We start from the raw sequence: 22,442 nt of genomic DNA, 5'->3' as shown, positions 1-22,442 counted from the left end.
GGGGGAGGGGGAAACAAACCACCACCAAAAAAAAACCAAAACCAAAACCAAGAAAACCAAACTATCATCAAGCACTGCATGGCTTTGTGATTCATTGCTCTATACTATATAAAAGAAGAGGCCAAGCCAAGGATAAACTTCGGGAAGTCAGAAAGTGAGAAGAAAGAAAATATAGACCCAGAACTTGATGTATTAACACAACAGCTACTGGTTTCACACCATTTATTTTATACTTTGAACATGTATCTCACTGAGCTGACAATGGTTTTATTTATTTGTGTGGTTATTTTTAATCTGTGCTGTTTTACTGTTAGGGTAAAAACAAGACACTACTGTCAATTCAAGGAATCTTTTCTGACAGATAAAGGACACAGACAGCATGCTAGAGGACAGTAACAAAAAGAAAGGACACATTTTTATCAGGCTCTGACTGTCACCTAAATGGGACTGCCTTTTCCCTGCATCCCTTAGCTAAATTCTTCTTAGTTGTTTTTTAACAGCTAAGATCTGCCATTCAATTTTGACCTGTTACTTTTGCTCAGCTGTGGCATATGCTGAGCTCACCTTGTTCCACCGGACATGTTCTGTGTCTTTTCATTATGTATAACTTGTCATGTACTGGTTGCATTATACAGATGTGACTACAAGCTAACAGCTTGACCTCTTAAATGAGTACAGACCTAATCGCTCAGCTATGACCACAATTACTCATCAGAGCCCATTGCTCAGTGGACATAGTCCAGCCCTGTTCTATGACACAACAGACACGACTTTGGAGAATTACTCCCCCACAGACTTCCACTGAACCTCAGGACAGAATCTGGTCACAGATGAGACAGATGCCCCGCTGTGTCCCATCTCTCACTGACGCACTGCTAACCTGACTCCGGACTAGAGTTCTGAAAGTAAAGGACAGCTGCATGCTGGAACAGGAGATGATCACCTCAGCCAGCTGCCCATTACTGAGGATGGAAGAAACAGCAGTGTGATAGCTAGGACGCTGCAAAGGAACCCATGGGGTCTCAAGTGATGTGCTGTCTGCTACTGTTACTGTTTATAAATGGTTGTTTGGTTTTACCATGGTGGGGTTCTCCCACTGGAAAAACAGCACTACAAATATCCTCCCATTTCAGAAAGCCATCCTGAGAACAAAGCCGCCTGTGTCTGAGATGCACGCAGACATGCTTGAGAAAAAAAAAACACATGCAAGTACCATCATTGTGAGAAACATAGTGCTACAGCACCCGGTACAGTACCTTGCTTTTGGGTGGAGGGCTGTTTGTGCTCTTGTCTGTGTGGATGCTGGTAGGGGATACAGCAGCACCAAGGTTACCCTGGGGTATGCCAGGTATCTTGCCTCCTGGAGACACTTGCATTGCAGCAAGTTGGGCAGCATACAACTGCTGTAAAAACAAACAACAAATGGAAGGGGGGGGAGAAGGAGAGAGGAGAGACATCATCAATAAATAAATAATTTTCCCAGCACTTTGTCTGCTGCAGATGATGTATTTTCCTTCTGATGGGTATTTTTTATTTAGCACACTGGTATATTTCAAAACAAGAATTGTCATCTCAACTTTTGTGACTCCTTCCCCAGGGGACGAATGACAGATGTCACCAAGAGAAATGTCCCAGCTTCCCTGTGTGTCCAGAGATTCAAAACAAGGAACAAAACCTCATCTTCATGGTTTGCCTGAGCCACTAGGCAATCTTGCTTTTCCTGAGACTACTTAAGCATTAACAGCATCTCCACCAATCATATGCATTGACCCCTGTAAAATTCATATAATACTTGATGCGATGGTCTCTGTGCTACCATTTTATGTTTCTTTATCTTACTTGCCATGTTTTTCTTGTTTGCACAGACTGTAAGCTGTTCAGGACAGGAATGTCAAAATTTTATTTAGCACGCACTGTGAGAGTCCACTCTCAGTTGGGTTCTGGAAACCACTACAGTCAATATAAATATATACATATGTAAGGTAATGTACTGTCCATTAGCAACTAGAAGCTCCAATTAAGAGTAAGAACCCTTTCTGTGAAACAGGTATTAGCATGTGAATACTTATAATCACAGTCATCTGTTTAAAGTTAAGCACTACAATATGAGTATAATGGACAGAGGTCAAAAGCAGAGAGAAACCGGCAGTGCCTGGAAGCTCCCCTGACCTTCAAATAAAAAGTGAAGAAAATAAACATGGTGGACAGGACAAGCAGTAATTGCTGCTGCTTTGTGAACAGAGAGGAATTTAGGTGAAGCCTAACAGAAATCAGATGCCTGAGAAGGCAGGTAATATAGTAAAAAAGGCTTTCCCTCCCTGGTCACAATATCAGTTTCAAAGACCCATGCTATATATTATTGTGCTGCACATTACACGTGTAATGTGTAACACTGAATGATGGCGCTCTCTGCCTGCAGGTACTAACAGAGCTTCTGAGATGCAACATGACTAGGGATAACATGCAGGAACATGGAACTGGATGCAAAAAAACCAAGAGGGCTTCAATATGACTTGTCTAAGGAGTCTTGTTAGTGGTGCTTAGTTGTTTTGCTTTTGTTTTTTTTTCAGTTAATTGCATATGCTGATAAAAGAACAAAGGTCAGGCACCAGACTGGAGGGCACAAAGAGATGCTAACCCAAACCAGCAAGTTTTAAAGAGGAGAATGAGGATTTGTTAAAGGAGTATTCAACATGGAGCTGTGCAAAAGGAGAGACACTGCTAATATGAGTTCAGAGTACATAAACCCTGCAGCATATAGTTGATCAAATGGGCAAGATTTACTGCTCTGAGTCTTGGACAACCCTGAACATTGTCCCGTGGTTCCCTGTACAAACTCTTCCCTTCACTGGTGTACAATCCTAGCCCTTTCACATAATTAAAAGTAACCTATTTCTGTTCTTTCAGATGTAATCAGGCACTAAGTTCTTACTTATTTCTTTTTCACTCTTCCTATTCTTTTCAGTTTTGAATCCTTTTTATTTCTTTTCTCTACTTTGATCACAGCTTGTTCCTTATTTTTCTGTACTTCTTAATCACCATTTATCCATCCATTTCTGTTTAGTCTCCCTCTCTTTCCCCATCATCCATTCATTCATCTGTTTTGTCCTTGCCTCTCCCTCAAATTTATTTATTCATTTATTCTATGTGTTACCCCCAGCGAGTCTGAGCCAAATAGATGCAAATCAACTACAGATAAAAGTCATCAAAAACAATCCAGCCACAAATCAGTCACAGATTCAAATGCATGTATTTATCAGTTGAAGTTCATATTCATTCATTCTTTCAAAAGACTAAATCCAGCAGGGAGAAAGGAACAAGGATCTGTGTGAACCAAAGAACTGTAGCAGGCAGTTGAAGGAAAACCAAGCCAGCTTTACGTATAATTAATATATCAGAGGGCAACAGTTGTTTAAGAAATAGGATATATGACGGGGGAACAGCTCAAACATAATCGGGCTCTGGTGATGACACAACAGATCTAGGAAAAGCTTTTCCTTTTCTTTTGCTCCCTATTGAAAAAAAAATGATAAAACATATTGAGGCAATTATGGGAAAAAGATAAAAGAAAGTTAAATGGTCACTGAGCAGGAAGGTTCAAGCTTGCTGCTAATCTGCAGATTAGCTATTAGAGAATACGCCTCGTCCACAAGTAAAGGTAAAAATAACATAGCCAGTTTTGACACCTAGCAGTTCTGAACCAACTGGAGATCACTGACAGACTGTACAGGGAGCTACCTGTGGAGGACTGAACCTCCTGGAAATTTCTGTGAGCCTTTGAGGAAGACTTTTCAAACAGAATCCTTACCATGAAAAGAGAGGGAAATTTCTACCTCAAACATTGTTCTCAACCTTCTGTTGAAGTCCAAAGAGTGAATCACAAGAACTAGACTATATGAAATACATGCACAACAGGGTGTCTCAGAATGTGTACCATCTAACACACATTTAGTGGTCACTAAGAAATGTGTCAGAAGCCATGGCTCCTCCTTACAGTATTGTTATCAATCATCTTTTTGACACTGCATCCGAAGCAGATGATGACTAAATAAGCAAGGGGAATGAATTTCCCTATGCAACAGCTCTGATGAAAGACGTATTTTTAAGTCATAAATGGAATATATGGAATTTCAAATGTTTGCCTTACTTTCAGTTCAGAGACAGATACATCTCAAGAGAGTGAAGCACACAGTATAGTGTGCAGTAATGTGGAAGGAGGGGTGTAAGAAAACCTATAAAGCCTTCATTCATGCTTTGTACAAACTTCTGTTCTCCTGTTATCAGATTCAACATCTCACCTCTTATTTAATCCATTTTGAGAATTAAAAACAAACATTAAATAAAATCTTATAAGAGGTCCCTTGTTAAAGTACCCTCTCAAGAAGTCCCTTCCTGCAACAGAAACCAGCTATTCTACTGAAAAGCAACATCAGGCCCAGTTCTAAAATGAAAACCATGTAGCAAGAGTCTGAATCCTATTCAACCAGTAAGATTGTTCCTGTATTTCGCCTCCATTTCAATAAATGGACAGAAATATACAACATGCAGCACATTTCTCAGACTGTCAATATTTCTGAGCTTTGACATTACTGAACTTGTCTATTCTTATTTAGTTGTTTTAGGACATGATGACCTTTAGATTATACCCAAGGAAAGGGCAATGGTGTGACCAAGTGCTGTGAAATCAAGACAGCTAAATGACAACAAATTATGTATTCATTTCATAGACAGACTCAACTCCCAACAAAAGAACATTTCTACCCCTGCTTTCCCAATAGAGTTTCAAATTTTGGAACAGTGTATGAATCAACTCTGTTGAAACATTCAACCATCACCTAAAATACACCCTTGTACTTTTCACAGTAATGAAACTTAGACCTCAAAAAGAGCAATAAAAATGATGTTGTTCTGTACCACTGCTGTAATACACTGTTCTTGAGCCTTTTAATTTGTATCCCAAACAGAGACTCCTGAATTCCTGCTACCTTTCGCTAACCTAAAGGCTCAATCTCAAGTTCTAGTACTCAAGCAATACATTTTGCTGCACTACAACTCATACAGGACTTTCAATCCATAAGGTTTTGACTGGTTTATTGTGACCAAGGCACTCACTTGAAATCAGTGAAGCACCACAGCTTTAGACAAGTTTATTTTTGCTATATGTAATAAATCAAGTAAGTGTAATATTCTAAATTTAGTAAGACAGATAAGGCAGAATTGGCTTCTGAAAAAGCAATTAAAAAGTAACATCTATTGTTTGTTTATAACTAAATGACTATGTTTCAGCTCCCCTGCCCATGTGCAATATTGCATGCCTTGTTAATGTTTTCTCATTAACCTTTTATGAAAATCTGTATGGAAGCAAAATCACCAGAACAAAAGCACAATGTGATACACTTTTAAATGAGTAGGAGAGATAGTTATTTTTTTTTTATGTTGCTCCCCTGTTCCTAAGCTATTAAACAAATATTCCCCCTTCTCCCTAGGTCATCACCTAAACTATTTATAATTCTTCCAATATATTAAGCAGACGTATTCAGCTGAACTCTCCAAACGGACTAGCTCTAACAGCTCTTGGCTTGATGACTCTGTACTACATCAACAGTAAAGCCTTCAGGTTAGACCAGCTTTGAAAACTTTCCCCTTGGGCATTGGTGTTACATGTTAACAATGCTCATTACTGCTTTGAGGGTACACTAAAAATGAATTCTTGTTCTATTTATACAGAAAATGAGAATGAGATTTAATAGCAACTCTAAAAAGGGTTGAACAAAGTGTTAGCAATTACACAGGCAGAGACAGTTGATTCAAACACCTATAGGCATTTGGATTAAAGTATTATTTCTTATTAAAATATTTTTATTAGTGAACAACAGAGATTAAGAGCTGTTATTAAAAAAAACAGAGAGAGGTAGGGACAGGTGGTATTGGAAACAGAATTGGTTATTGCAATAAATTTGTTTCTGATATAAACTAGTTTTTCAGTGGAGTTACCACAGCGATGAATTTATAAACCACTGTGCCTACATGTCTGAACTGTTGACTGATCCAACACTTCAATTTCTTTGTCATTCTGAGACCCATCATTAAAAATATACACATGAATGGCGCTGTTCTTTGAGTTTTTGCATAATCTGGGGGGAGAAAATGGTATAAATTGAGATTCTCTCATTCAGAATACATGAATTGCATTTTCTTTACCTCAAAATTTATGCTTATATAAGGCATTCAAAGTGCTTGATTACAGCAGAAAGAATTAATTTTGGATCTGTTCATGTCCTTTTTTATTTAAAAACAGGACACAAGGAATTAGAAAGAAAAAGGAATTCACTTGAAACAAACATTTGACATACATCTGTCGTGGTTTAAACCCAGCCGGTAACTCAGAACCACGCAGCCGCTCGCTCACTCCCCCCCCCCTCCTTCCTTCCCGCCCACCCCTGGAGGGATGGGGAGGAGAATCGGAGGAATGTAACTCCCACGGCTTGAGCTAAAGAGCAGTCCAGTATCTAACGTATAATACAAACCACTACTGCTACCAATAATAATGATAAGGGAAATAACAAGGGGAGAGGATATAAAACTAAAAAGGGAAAAGAAAAAGAAAACAATAAACACAAGTGATGCACAGTGCAATTGCTCACCACCCGCTGACCGATACCCAGCCCGACCCGAGCAGCGATCGGTCCCTTCCGGGTAACTCCCCCCAGTTTATATCCCGGGCATGACGTGCTGTGGTATGGAATACCCCTTTGGCCAGTTTGGGTCAGGTGTCCTGTCTCTGCTTCCTCCCGGCTTCTTGTGCCCCTCCTCACTGGCACAGCATGAGAGACTGAAGAGTCTTTGATCAGCGTAAACATTACTTAGGAACAACTGAAAACATCGGTATTATCAGCACTGTTCCCAGACTAAAGGTGAATACACAGCACTGCACCAGCTACTAGGAAGGAGAAAAATAACTGTTACAGCTGAACCCAGGACAACATCCTACTGCAAGATTACTTTTTAAAGGTAGTGGCAACATAGATAAAACCTATAGAAATCAGAATTTAAGCTGCCCTCCTTAGTGATTAGTGGTAACGTTTTCTGGATCTACCATAAAAAAAAGTTCATTTAACTCTTCATTACGTATCTGAAAGGTTCAAATGCCAGATTTTAATTTTTTCTGTGTCTAAGTTTCCTTTGAAGATAGTCAAACATTTCAAAGGGACTCACTAATTTGTACATTCAAAACTTCAGCAAAGGCTTTAAAGTGCCATTTGTTTGCACCAATTGGGAGATTTTCAGAAAACAAAGATAATATGTGAACAGAAATTCAATCAACTCCCATAAAACTGTGCTCAAAGAACCCACTGTAAGGTAATTTTATTCAGCTTCAGTGCTTAAGTTAAGTTTGCTAGCTTTCACTTTGGGCGGATTTCAGATAAGAACAATATATTTTAAGATCCTGAAATTTTGGTTTATTCTGGTTGGGTTTTGGTTGGGTTTTTTTGGTGGTTTTTTTCTTGGTTTTTTTGGGTTTTGGGTTTTTTTTGGTTTTTTTTTTTTTTTTGGTTGGTTGGTTGGTTTTGGTTTTTTGTGGGGTATTTTTTGTTTGGTTTTTTTTTGGGGGGGAGGGGTTTTTTGCTTAGAATTCTGAACAGAGTTGGATAATTATTACTGATCTACCTACTGTATGTCCTTATCAGACCCATAGAATCATAGAATCATAGAATAGCTAGGGTTGGAAAGGACCTTAAGAACATCTAGTTCCAACCCCCCTGCCATGAGCAGGGACCCATCTCCTAAAAGACATTGACTTGGCTCCCAGTCCTGAGGTATGCATATGTCCCACAGACTCTGGAAGGGGACCTTGCCTGAACTAGCTTTTCCTTTATTTCCCAAGCAAAAAATAGGATGCTGGATGAATTCACCCCGAAATTGTGGACCACACAGAGACTAGAGAAAATACACTAAATGTTGAAAAGGTACACTGTTCTTTCCCATGTCCACAGAAACCAGCTAACTTCCTTTGAAAACTCCCATCCTAGCTTTGCTCTGTATTTAGCCCAAGGGAGGAAGACAGGTAAGTAAATCATGAATCAAGGAACAGTAATAAGTATTTGAAAGTTAAGACTGAGCAAAATAATAGATATCTAATATACTGCTTTTAATCAGAGCATTGGTAACACTTGGAGGAACTGCCTACAGAAATAGTGATTTTCATTCCTGTTGTTTCAGTCAAGATCAGATGTGTTTCTGGAATATGTGCTTTAAACAAAGAGTTTATTATGCCCAATAATTTTTTTACATCTTGTTTTGTCAGATTAGACAATCTAATAGTCTCTCTAGCCTTAAAAACCCTAAGCCTTAGAAAAAAACATTAAGAAAAACAAGTTGTCATTAGAAAAACTGTAAAGCATTCACAAACAGAACAAGGCTTCATTTATGTATGTCTTGCATGCAAGTTACAAGCACAGCCTTGTAACCACCATCTCTCTCATATTAGAAAAACATCACTTTCAGAATCAGTAACCACAAGTCTCCATAAAACATGATTCTGGTAGCTGATCTCTAGGGTTCCAAGCCCACAGTCCTTATTCTCGAGAATAATCTCACTGTAGTCAACCGGACTGCTTTGCCTGGGCCAGGCTGAATGCACTAGTTCTTTTCTCATTTGGAACTTCTATGCTATGACCAACTGGGGATCCTTGGCATCCAGAAACAAGGCTGGAGTCCAGGTCACTGAAAAACTGAACGAGCTTTAAGTCTGCATTTGAAATAATAAAGACTTCTATCATCACTGCAGCACATCCAAATCAATGCTTGCTTTGCTTGTGTAACAGTGAATAAAGTAAAATATGTAGGTACAATTTATGGTAGCTCTGAATTTTGTTAGAAACTAATGGAATTTCGATGGATAGGACAATCATTTTAGCTGAAGTACAACCATGTTTTATTTATAGAGGTTTCTACGGGAAAGACACTAACCATAACACACTACAAACGTCAAGAAATTCAGTTTTCCTTGAAAAGCAGATTAATTCTGTCAATGGATAAATGCTATTCAAATACTAGCAAGGTGAGAATCAGCACCCACGACATCAGCTGACTGTTCCTGGTGAAACAGGAAGACTGTAGGAAACTCCTGATTAGAACCTAGACCTCATGGCTCCTTTGTCCCATGCTTTAACAAGAAGACAGTCCTTCTACAGGATGTAAGTGTAGGAACTTATCAATAGACACTTCCTATCAGAGGCTAGTAAGATCTGTTAGTTTCTGTGATAAAATATCATTGTAAACTGTGTATTTAAGATTGTCTGCTCTTTACGAATGAAGAGTCTTTAACTGGAAAACTGCCCAACTGGCCTACATATCCATACATACCATGTTCACACCATATGACAGTAATTGAAATGGAGCAACTATATGGAATGCATATTGGAGGGGAAACTTGATAATGGCTTCTGGAAAAAGCTTGTTGGATGAAATGTTGCAGATGAACAGTGTCCCCTTCAAGGAAAGTAATTAATATTGTACATATTTAAAAAATATATAATCTGGCAACCATTTATTCCTACAGTTTGTTGTACAGCACCAGACTATATAGTATTTTTGCAACCATTACTGTTATTTATTTTTATGCCAATGGAACTTCTTTTGTTAGAAAAAAAAAATAGAATAATTTCTTTAAAGTAAGGACATACTTTTGACAGCATGCTGTTTAAGGAGTATACAGTAAGATGGGCAGTGGTAATGATCAAGACCAACAAAACCAGGGATGTGTAACTTAAGAAGGTGCATTGTTTTATAAACTTAATTCCCTTTATCACTGACTATTCTGTAATGAAGAATAGAGCTGACTATCATGTAATGAAGCATTTGTATGAAAGTTCCACGTGGAGACTTCTGCCACAGTACAGCTTTTCCAAATTAGAAGCCTGAAGTCGGTAAAGTGGCCCAGACATTATACTCTTGTAGGAAAAAAACTCACTACTGCCTATTTGTTTACCACATTTCCCATGAGCTTATTTTTTTGATATATCCAGATTTTTGGCAACTAACTCAGAGCACCTGACTCCAGTAAGTGTAATTTCCCATTTGAGAGAACAAAATTCTGTGAGTGGCCATTTGACAAAACACTTATTTCGTATTACATTGCTTTATTTGACTGGTACTGTATATAATCATTCATTGTTATCCATTAAGTGACTAGAGTAGTTAATAAGCAAACCCTGGCAGCAGAATTACTGTAAATAAGGTTCTATATATTTCAGATTGCTGAGCTATAATTAAGGCATTTCACTATTTTATACACATCTCCTCAAGCAACTCTTTCTCCAGTTTTTATTTATAGATTTTCTGTTTGCATTTTAAGTTGTTGTATTCAACAGGAAATTAAGTCAGGGAAACTCTGTGTCTGCTTTAGGACTGATACTGAATTAATTACTTCAAATCTGAATACTCTGTTTCTCCTTAAGTGCAGAGCTCATCGGAGAAAGATTAAGGTCAACTGAATTTCTTATTTTGGGAACACAGATTTGCTCACTTGAATGCTGATATGGTATCAGGTTCTATATCTTGGTGATTGTAAGATTCCTTGGTGACTTGTTCCTCCTCTTCTTCAGGAATAAAGTAGTGAAATAGGTATTCTACAACCGCGTTCTAAAATACTGAAGTCCCTCCTTAAAGATAGCAGAAGAAAGGTAATCACCTACCAGAAGCAACAGTGTCATATTACCAAATTACAGTGAGTGGGAGGGGACAAGAAATAAATTAAACAACAACATAAGTTGAAGAAATTCCACTTGGATATTTTTCCCAGTGCATTTCCTAAAACTCCCCAATGTTTATATCTTCATTTGTTAATTATGATATCGAACAGTGAAATGAGAAACATATTCTTTCTAGTCTGGTTCCCTCTTGACATTAGGAGTATTTCTGAAGCTGGAGTACCATGCAGTTGAATCTGTTGTCCTTGGAGCCACAAATTAACATTGTTCCTTGGTTATCTGACATGTACAGGAGCTCAGTGACATCTACTCAGCTCATTCAAAAGCTTAATTTGCTCTTTGAACTGAGTTGTATTATGTGGTAAAGGGTCTGGATAAAGGCGCAGGAGACAGAGTGACAAACTCTTAGTCCATCGTAAAAGCGACTTTCAACAGAGCTCACTTTCATAGGCGCAGAGCGCCACAGCTACTCTCTTCCACTTAGGGCAGAGAGGAAAGAATGTGACATTTGTGCCTTAAAGGGGAACTAAGGACTGCATTTCAGCTGCTTCCCTTGTGCCAAGCCTCCCTGAAAAGAACACATAAAGGAGGAAGTACGGGCAGAAGAGTATTGAAAGGGTGATGGATAGACCATCAGAGCTACAGAAGAAAACATACTTATTCTGAGAGCTAAACTAAACCAAATTGATCCCTAGAATAGTTCTGAAGAGTTTTTTTCCCCTTCCCTTTTCCCTTAGCAGAGAGTACTAATAAGATGTGACACATGGCATCTTTATTTAGCTGCAGCAGTTATTTTATTTTATTTTTGGAGGTGGAGAAAGTAGAGCAAGGTTATTATTTTGGGGGAGAAGAATGTCAGTTGTGCAGTGCTAGCTTTCCAGTTTAAGGGTTTCTCTACTGCAGAAAACTTTCAAACGAGTTCTATCAGAGTTCAACAGCAGTCCGTTTACCTCTCATGTAATGGATGTTCACGATCATTGCCTTACATGGTCATTATTCAGGTCCTACAGAAAGCTAACAAGTCCTGTCTCGTCCTATGGGATCCCACTGTGAAGTCATCATATCAATACAGGACATCGGTTCTTCCCAGCAGCACACTGTGATCCCTTTCCGTAAGAGCGAGAATACACGACAATAACTGTGGAAAGCTCCAGCTCACACGTACTTTTCCTTTGGCTTTTACCCACAAGGAATCCCTTTTTCTTCTACAACAGTGTTTGCGTTTTAGGTACTAGTAAGACAAAGCTTGCAGAAAAGGTCAAAGTTACCAGACCTGGGGAAACTCTAATTCCAACCAAGGACATAGAAGTTGGCCCAACTTTGATCTAGAACATTTTGAGCCTCACTGAATCAGAGCAAAACTGATTTGCCTTCCAAATCAGAAATCAGCTGAGTTTCACTCTGATCAGACTCCTCCTAATGTTCTCAACAGTCAGTCCTATCCACTTTAAACTCAAAGAAGTCCCTCACTTTAAACTAGCTCCTATCCTATAAGCTAGATAACTTAGATGCTTAAAAAAAACAAATGCATCTTTCTTGAACTGTGATGCTTTGTAACAGGCTACAAAGAGGAGATGTTAGAGTATGTGGAGGAGAGTGCCATTACTTGTGAACAAAATTGCTGAGCAGACCTGAGAAAGTAGAAAATCTCTCAATTAATTTCATTATTTTGGAGTCTGCTTCTTTATATGAAAGTCCCTTTTTAACAAAATGAAGTAGTAAAAACAACTCAATAGCTGTTAAATCTTTTTAGTCTTTGATTTTATGATAAAAATGGGTGTGGTCTGTAAAACTCCCCCTCCAATTGAGCCCATAAAACTCCAGAGAGCCTGAAACCTCTGTGAAGCTTTGGCAAACTTCTCAGGAAATAATATAAGAAGCTGTTTTACTGGTTCATCTCATTATTTCCATGCTTACACTGATGTAATGGGAAGAGTGACACTTTGCATATTCCATTAGGACATGTACAGAAGTTTAATTCTTAATTCTTAGAGACGCTGTTCCCCCAAAAGTGGTCTCTGAAAACATCTAAAATCCCTCAGGATTCAGTTTCTGACTCTTACTACAATGAAACCGCAAACACTAAGGTCCAATGACACTACATGGTCAGACTTCAGCCCACGCACGAAAAGCCTTAATCTACCCTGAAACTCACGCCAAAATGCCTCTTTTGGCATATGCTGTACTTGAGGCTTAAGAAGCTGTAGGCACAGTAACATGATTGAAGGTCACACGCTATGCATCACCCAAGCACAAGAGGAGCTTATACAACGAACTTTGGAACTTTACATTCAGCTAAGAGGAACACGGCTGCTTGTAGTTTTACCAGTCCGTATGTGTAACAGAGAACTGAGCTTTCTACTTTAGTGTCAAACTGACCAAGGAAAATGCAACCTCCTCCATTTTCCTCCACTGCCACCTCTCCATCTGCATTAAAGCTGTGAAATCCCACACTCTTCCAGCTTGTCTGGGTTACCCTATGGAAGTATCTGCTCTCTCCTTTAACTCTGCATCATTTTGCTTTTAAGTATAGATGGGGTGAATGCAAAAACACATCTCTTTGAACTCCTGTTTCTCAGGCAAAAAGGATGCCATTCACTAGCAACAGGGCTGCAACCTCTAACTCATCTCTTAAAGGATTCTACAAAGCTAAATATTCTACGACCAGTGATGTGCACTATATTAACACTATTTAACTAGTAACAAGCTCTATAATCCATTAGTACATCTGATCCATGACTATGTATTAAAGTTCATTTTCACAATTTTTTTTGAGGCGTTGAGTAAATATTTTTAAAAAGACATAAAAAATGTAGATTGTTGAGTGAAAACAGTGCTTTTCAAAAAATGTCTCCTTCACACTGGTTTTTAGTGTGGATTTTTTTATAACATAAAAGTGGATCTGTTTGTCCAAAACCATGAAATATTGAAAGTACTGTGCATGCTTAGGAGATATGTTTCAATTGTTCATAATGTGGCTGGGTTATAAAAAGAGTAATCTGTATTTTCAATTGTTCACCTGGAAATTTGGATCAGGAGGGAAAAAAGCATCAATTTTTATGTTTAGAAAGCAGTATCAAGATACAACTCTTTTCAGTTCAAAACAACAGCCAAAACTGATGTAAAATTAACTTTTCAGTTGCTTCTGGCTGAGTATTTGTATGTAAGGCAGAAGGGGTGGAAGTACCAAAGAGTTTGCAATGGAAACACCGAGAAGCTCTTAACTATAGTCACACTAACAAGCGCTGCTATCATGAAGTAATAACATTATCCAGAAATCTTTGTTCATTACCTCATTCCTAATGCCATCTCATTTCACTTGAGTTACTTGGGTCTGATGATGGGGTTAACGAGCGAGGAGGTGTTTGAGTGGGTGTGAATTAGGGGCACTGCTAAAATAGAAACTATTTCAACAGTTCTGTGTTTAATATTAATCTGAAACTCTGTAATTTTTTTTCAGGTAGAACACTCTCACGTTCCAAGGCTAACACTGACTTTGGCAGAGCACAGATAATACCTAGACGTATTCATGTTACATGTAGTATTAGAGAGGGACTTACGCTTCTACTTCTTTTTTGCCTCCATCATTTTACCCACAAGACTAACGTAGCAGGAACGCTAACACTTTGATTTCCTGCCTTCAGAAGTTTTCCTCAAAAATTCGGATATTTACAGTGACCATGACAGAAAACATTGCTGATAGCTTCTCTCCCCCATCCCTGTACTCCATGAGCCATCTTCACATACTGCACAGCAATCCATTACAATATGTTCTAACATCTGCCTCCTCATCTGATGTACGACCTATTTGATTGACCCTTTTTATGCTGCTCCAAGACTGCCTGTTCATTATAGTGGGAGGGTGAACAGTACTCATTGCTTCTTCAGTTAGCAACTGGTAAATAGATCTCCATTTCAGGAAAGAATGGGAATGTCAAGCAGCGATCCTCCTCACTTCCCTCTATATAGCAACAATCCACTCCATACGTTGCCTTCCTTTATTGCTAATTACGTGTCACATTTCAGTCCAAACAGGGAAGGTCTCTGGTGGGCACTCCTACCTATCGCTAATATATTAAACATTTCTGACAATTAGATTTTTCCATGACAAGTATTAACATTACCCAATGTTTGTGACTCCAGCGTGGGAAGCATGAATAATGCAAGAAACAGTACAGTCCTCCATTACGCAGGGACACATCTTGTTTTTGCCAAAGTCAGCAACTGTAAAATATCTCTCAACTTCTCCAGTTAATATCATGGCATAACACAGGCTTTTGGTCAAAGTGATCATATTCACTACAATAAAAAGAGCATCTAAGGTAACATTAAAGCACTTCCCAGTATCACAGGCATTAAATACAACCCTTATTGTCACCATCTATCTTTCCATCATGTATTTAACAACATTAACATACTTCAGGATCACTGTCAACTGTCCAAAGTTATCTGGCATGAAATGGCATGAATACAGCTATGAAAACGTAGAGAAGCAATGTACTGACCAACACAATGGGTACCTGGGCAGGATGGAAAACTCAACTGACACAGGGAAGCTACATTTATTTGGTGGTTAAAAAGTTGCTTACATTGACTCCAACTGTGCCTTTCACAAATTCCAACCTCTGCAGAAATACAAAGTCAGTGGTCTATGTGCCACCAGCAATCTCAGAAATATTCTGACTTTACTGTCCACTGTTACTTGCTTAGTAACTGGAACTGCTTGGGCAAATGAAAAAGGACACTGAAGCACAGTAGAAAAGTGACATGAAGTGGGACTACGCAGGGAATCCACCTGACTACGTCCCAGATAATCACCCTCAGCTCCCTTTATAAAAACTGGAACGGAACCTGCAAATTTAGGCCAGATGAATTATATATGTTAGGCATCCATGGCTAAAGATGTTTCTTATCCCATCATGCTGAGTACAAACCAGGAAAAAAACCTAGCTAGTCTGTGCTCAGCATGTCTCTATAATTTTTAAAATTTTGTGTTAGCAGCTGAATTTTTTGAAGTGAAATCTATCTGTCCTCTCTGAGCTTCATGAAAACCACAAATTTCCTTTTTTCTTGTTACACAAGTAAGATGGAAAGTGACTTTGTCTTCCTTAAAGCTCTACAACTCGTCAGGCATACAGCTACATTTTCAGCACAGAACATGTGGGAAAGGGCATATAACTCTCCCAAAGTTGCCTTCAAATTACTTTGGCTTTGTGTGAAGAACATATATGTTAACATAAAGCAGAATGTGAACCCAAGGAAAATGAAGACAAAACACTGACAGCTGGCCAATCTTGCCCTTCTTTACTGTGTTTGCCTCAAATATAGTATGTTTGTAAGAATGTGTGAAATACTTCTGAAAATAACAGTTATTCTCCATTTAGTTTTAACAAGCAAAGGAACACAGAATTTACAGTCCTCTTCAGAAGCATGTGATTTCCTAAAATTCATGGAGAGACATCAGCAAATTCCCAGGAGGAGTTAGATATCCAGCTTATTCAATACCTTGCAAATTTTGGAACACAGGCATTTCATTCTGAATTTTTTCTCATCTGTTCAAGGTTACAATGATTTTATATAATAATTTCTTTCAAAAATTTATCTGAAATTTAATGTTCCAAAATTAATCAGACCAATGCTTATAGCAATACTTGTTATCTTTCTTCCAACAGTGGGGTGTTGTCAGAAGGACAATGACCATCAACTACAGTTCTTTTTCCAGCCAAGACAGGATGCAGAAGAGGGAATCTTTGCCGCCTGCATCCCAGCAGTGACTGGCAGACAGCCTCTCTCATCCCCTTCTTAGGGAATTTTGAGAAGGAGATTCACACCATGAGGATATAATGGACATATGCTGCAGGGCTCATCCCCAATTAAGCAAGACCAATTATAAGTTAGATCTTTGTCCTTCAAATATACTTCCATTATGCAACTCTGAGCCCTGTCCCAAGTATTTAATATAGTGCAAGAATAGGAAGGATCCACTGGAGCTTCCCACTGCAAAACTAAGAACTATGACTGGAAGACAACAGCCATCCTGAAAGGCCTTTGCTTCAATTTACTGTGTAGGAGGATTATACAAAATGTAATGAGCTTAGGCTAAGTAATGTCCTAGAGGATGTACATCACAGATTTTCTCATAAGATTGAAAACACCTTACCTTCCAGTATTATTCATAATTACTATTGTTGTCCAAATTGTTTCCCTTAGAATCATTGTTCTTATAGCTGTCATCACTGACAGCTTTTTAGTCTTTCGATTCGCCTTGAAAGTAAAGAGAAACTGTAAATTGTTTTGACTAACGAGACTGGTAACACGTATGAAATGCTCAGGGACAGTGTAATATGTACCAGCAGCATTACATGGTATTTGCAGACATGGGGGGAATCACTTTAGACTTCCACAGTTAACTGTAACCTCTTTAAACTGAATTGCCATTTCTGCAGTAGCAGAAACAAGCAATCCCAAAGATAGTTACCTATTCGCACTGGCCTAGAGGAAATCTAAGAAGTTGTCAGTGGTATTATCCTTCTTCCTTCTCTTCCCTCTCCCCACTGCTTGTCTTCCATATTCTGATGGCTGTTTATGAGCTCAGCTGTCATTCTTTGCACCAGGGAAAGATAGATGGGACACACCAACCTCAACCTAAGTGACCTTTGGATGTGACAAGATTTTTAGGTCAGTCCCGCTAAATGGAAGCCTTGGTGTATCGAGGCTCGCCTCAGGGTGAAATTTCCAGTGAATTTATTATCTCCCAATGCCCTTTGGACTGCTTCCCACCATCAAACACCATGGCAGCACTCGGAACAGGAAGAAATACATTAACTGGAATCTGATCGTTTTAAAAGGTTACAGCTGCCCAAATATAATTTAATTTCATACTTGCCCTTTGAGGGTTTGGTGTATATTTTCATTTTATGACTGCAAATGATAAAGCTCTTAAGATTCCAGGCAATAAAAGGGAAAAGGGGGGAGAAAGTATTTTAAGGGTTAGAAGTCTATTCAGTTCATAGTCAATGAGCAAAGTGACAAATCAGCTTTTTTTTTTTTTTAATCTAACATTTCCTCATTTTTTTAGTATTCATTTCTTTCTACACTTGATGTTGAACAATACCTTTTAGTGAAATCAAACCTATAATGCCACCCAGTGTGATACGGAAGAAACATTTGATGTGCAAGCACCTACCTATCCTACATCCTTTAAGGACTTGATTCAGAGTAGCAATTAATGTGAAATGAAGTTATTCAAATTAATTGATTAAAAAAAAAATTAAAATCAATCAGACTTAAGAAAATGCTTAACTGTAAGTATAATACTTTGAGTTCTGACTAGGTAGGCCAGGACTTCTTTTAGAATATCTTCCTAACTTCTTCTGTCCGAGTTCAGGTCATATCACAGTTCATCTACCCAGGCCCACAAAGTAGGACAAAAATCAGGGTACCCACCACTGCTTTTGAGGAAGTCCAACACCTGTGCAATAATGAAATTCTAATGCACAAGTATATGGGATATGACATCCTAGTACTCAACACAAAATGCTGGGAAATTATGCTCATTCTTGCTTTTTCCCCACTTCAAGTGAAAGCAAGCACTACACACTGAAACACAAGCTACCACATAAATGAGAGCTTGGCCAGCTTGGACTAGAGGTAGGAAATTAGGAAATGTTGAGTACTCATGTCTTTCATTGTACCCAATGAAAACTGAGTTCCCGAAAGAAAGCAACCTCACCATCAAACATTCTGATACAATTCTGACGACTTGCTTCCTTTCCGCAAAAGAAATCATGGGAAAAATAAAACAGCTGTGGAAAGGAGGAAGGATTAAGTGCGAATGTTGCATATCCTATTTTCAAAGCCACCATAAGAAATTAATTATTGCTGGGCTCCCAAATCTCTTCAGGCCCCTTTAAAAATACTATCCAAACTTACGTTGATATATACTGTCCAAATTACTTTCGACACAAGTGTATCAGACCAGCACATAGCAAGAAGCAAGGCTGCCATGATAACAGGAATGGGATGAGTAGCATTGATTTGCCTAAAAAGAACTATATTCCAAGCAGCTACTGGTGACAAGCAGGACAGTGAGTTAAACATGAGCTATACATACATAGCATACTGCTTACCCCAAACATCAATAAGCCCCGAATTTGTAAAGTATCGGAATATTGAACAAACACCAATAAATAACAGATACTTAAGGACAGTTAAACCTACTACAAAAAGTAGCACACCTATTCATGTTTCTATTGTGAATTTTCTCATTTTCAGAAGTTCAGAGTTTAATGGTAAAATCAACACCAGAGATAAAATAGGACTTCAGCCATGTTCTTTTGCCAAATTCAGCTAGATCCATTTGGTTCCCTTAGTGAAATAAATATGCTGCTGTATTCTATGGTAATGGCCCAAAACACTTTAATAACACTATCACAATCTGTAATGTTTTGGTGCATTAACAGAGAACACACTGTTGTAATTTGTAAAGAGTGTTTTGAGCCATGAAAAGGTAAAGAAAAATTAGGAAAAGAAAAAGAAAAAGACAACACTTTGTTGCCAGATGCTATTTTCACACTCCAGCATGGAGAAAAGTATGACCTGCAGAGTGGACACTCCACCTTCAGAAGGGCAGTGACCTGATGGCCCTGATGCCGAGGTGTGCTGGGGGACAGCTGGCCTTCCCCAACACAGCACCCATGAGGAGGCATGCAGGGTCACTGCTTTTTGGGCCCCTGAGTGCATCAGGCAGGGGAACAGATACCACCCCTTGTGGCACCTCACATCTCTGAGGGATTAACCTCATTCCCTTGCACAAAAACTGGCAGTCCCAGACCCCTCTGGGAGAAACAGACACTGTACCTATAGAAAGGATCTGAAAAAATAAAAACCACTCAACAGCAGTCCCCAAAGACAATTTGACTCCTTCAATATGCCACAAACAGATTGGCCCCGTCAGGCACCGCTGGTGCAGTATGTGGCACAGCTGTGGTTGCTAGACCGAAGTACAGCTCACAATACGGCTACAAGATTCTGCTGTAGTGCAGATTTTGAAGAGAGAGCAATCACTCTAAACAGCAAGACACAGAGGTGCAGATATAGCTGGAAAATGCTTTTAAAAATCTCTATTTCTACTACCACAGGAGCACCTGAAAGTGCCTTATGGCTTTTCTGTTGTCTTGATAATCACAGGATACTTAAAAACATACACTGACTTTTTTATTTCTTTCTTGTATGCATGCTTCTGATTTTGGTATTTTGCTTTTTAGTTTGGTTTGTATGTTTGTCTATGAGGGAAAGACAGTAGCTTGCTGACAGGCCTGCTCTCTGCAATTCTATAGTTTGTCAGTCTCTGAGGTAGATGACTTTACAAATTAGCAGTACACTTATGGTTGGATAACTTATCTGTGATGTGACCAGTCTCTATGGCTAAGGGGTCAAGGAATCTAAATCCTAAATCTAAAGTAGTCTGCAATGTTTTTCTCCTTAGCTACCTAATGAATGGACAAGAACAGAAACAGGCCACTGGTAAAAATGGCAAACAAGGCAGTTATGCAAATTGAAAGGATACTTAGAAGCCAGCCTCGGAATTCAGACTCTAAATCAAGACACCAACAGAGCTCATGTGGGTTACAAACTTAAAAGCTAGTGTTGTAGTGGGACCTATAGGTACTGTTGCCTCCACTTTTCTTGTTCAGATTCATCTGACAAAGCTGACTGTAGGGGAAAACACTAAGCACTAAGGAGAAAAGGAATTTGAAGAAACTGACCCTAGGTACTGGGGATATAATTGCACTCTGATTTAAACCTCAGGAACAGGCTTATGCTATCCAGGCACAACAGAATAATGAAGTTCAACGCTCCGAAAGTTACATCTCCAGATACTATGGTATCTTCTATTGAGCTTGGTTCAACTGATGACTGTGGAAAGAAAACCAACAGAACAAGCATCCAGACCTCAGCAGATTGTTGTCTAATGCTTAGATCTACAGTTTACAGTAACAAGGTATTTCAGTTTCAAACTGTGCCTAGTATTAGCCTCCACTCATAAAAGCTGCTCAAATATCCCGGCTGGTAACAGTTAACCATGACAAGGAATCAGACATAAGAACGACAGGATGAGAATAAGAGCACAAAAACTTTTAATGGCTTCCACTGTTTTTGCTATATGCAATTTATATCAACAGCCAGTGATACTGTCCCCATGTACAGATTTACTGTGCTGTTTATTTCTGTCCCATTCTGCCTTGTCAATTGGAAATAACCTTAAAATTTTGAGAAAAAAGAATAGACATAAGACTGAAATAAGAAATAAGACATAAATCAAAATTCTTACATGTTCATATATTACAGCAATCTGCATCTGGTAACAAACCATGTCATATGACCTAAGTACAACAAAGCTAGCAAGATTTCAAGGGAGGTTCTCTTGTGTTAACTTTTGGGATGCATGCAATGCAGTAATTTGATTTGTGGACCTAAAGGAGTAAGTGAATGTCAGTAAGCAGTTAGTTTTGTGTAAGTCAGCTCTTCTCACTGTTGTTATTTGTTATTTGTAGCATTGTTCTGCAAGCTCTGAAGAGTGTGCATGTTAGTGATTTGCAGTTTCCCTGTGTGTTTGTCACAACGTTCTGCTGAGGCACACTGTAAATACACACTATTGGCAGAGCTCAGCACAAAGACAATGAATTCCAAAAATATCTAGAAAAAATCAGTAGTATGACAGCAGCTTTCATGTTTTATAGGAGGCCTATAAGCCCCCAGTTTATGGTTTCAAAGTGAGTCCCCCACAGCCGCCAAGTCCCACTCAGCGTGGTTTCCCGTCCCCGTCTGTCCCTGTCCTCCATCCTCACCTCCCTGGACCGTTTGCTCAGGATTATACAATCTTATTTGCATGATTATATAATCTTCTTTTCAGCAACATCCCTCTGAAAAGAGCAAACAACATAATAGGAAAACCAGCAGCATAAGCCAACTATTTCAAAACCCAATGTCTGGAATGCACAAAGGGCACAAAGTAGGAGAGAAAAAAAAAAAAAGTTGTTTTGTTTTGTTATTTTCATACAGACCTTTCCAGGGAGAATTAATTCCAAACAAATACAAGCCACCAAACACCTCATTCTGTGAAACACAAACACTTCACAGGTTTGCTCTGTTGTCGATGTAGGGAGGAAGGCAGTGTTTCAGTTACCTCAAAGTGTACATACAAAGGTGTTTTCTTACTTCTTTCTCAACAGAAGCTACTTCAGGGCAGCATAAGACAATTCTCAGGTATTTACCCCACCCAGTTTAAGACTCTGGCAGACAGGTGTTGCCACTGCTGCTATCCTGACACTGGCTTTATCTTGCCAGTCAAAGTCATAATATTGACACCACCATTCGAACCATCCGAAGGCCCAGTTACATCACACAGAAGAATAAACAAAGTCTTAGCTGATACATATATGTCTTTGCTCCTCGAGTTTTCTCTTCTCTCATACACTTCAGGCTTTGTCCTAGACAGGACGTTGTGTAAGTGAAGACTGTCATACTCCAATCTGCAAACAGGCTCTTCTGCCGGCTGCTAAAACTACTTCTGATGTCAGTTACTTCAGCAATATTCATCTAAAATTAATGCCTTATAAATAATCAAGGAGTAATCTGCTTCCGTCTGTCAGGCTAACCCCAGAAAGAAAGAAGTGTAACATTTTTGTGAGAGAAAAGAAATTAAGGATGACCTGACCTCACAAGTAT

At 38.9% G+C, this 22,442-nt stretch overlaps 1 protein-coding gene across 1 annotated transcript in view; it reads right to left on the bottom strand.

Moving 5' to 3' along the window:
• SOX5 (SRY (sex determining region Y)-box 5) overlaps positions 1-22,442 on the bottom strand; it is a gene marked incomplete at its 5' end in the record, with an annotated part of 160,391 nt that overhangs the window by 55,627 nt on the left and 82,322 nt on the right. The window contains one exon of the mRNA XM_010012535.1: positions 1,257-1,403. Coding sequence (XP_010010837.1) covers positions 1,257-1,403 — 147 coding nt within the window. The remainder of the gene's footprint in view (positions 1-1,256; positions 1,404-22,442) is intronic.

This window comes from Nestor notabilis, unplaced genomic scaffold, assembly GCF_000696875.1.
Source record: "Nestor notabilis isolate BGI_N333 unplaced genomic scaffold, ASM69687v1 scaffold10824, whole genome shotgun sequence".
Taxonomy (NCBI): Eukaryota; Metazoa; Chordata; class Aves; order Psittaciformes; family Psittacidae; genus Nestor; species Nestor notabilis.
Note: the sequence above shows the minus strand (reverse complement) of the source record. Positions and strands in the feature narration are given on the sequence as shown.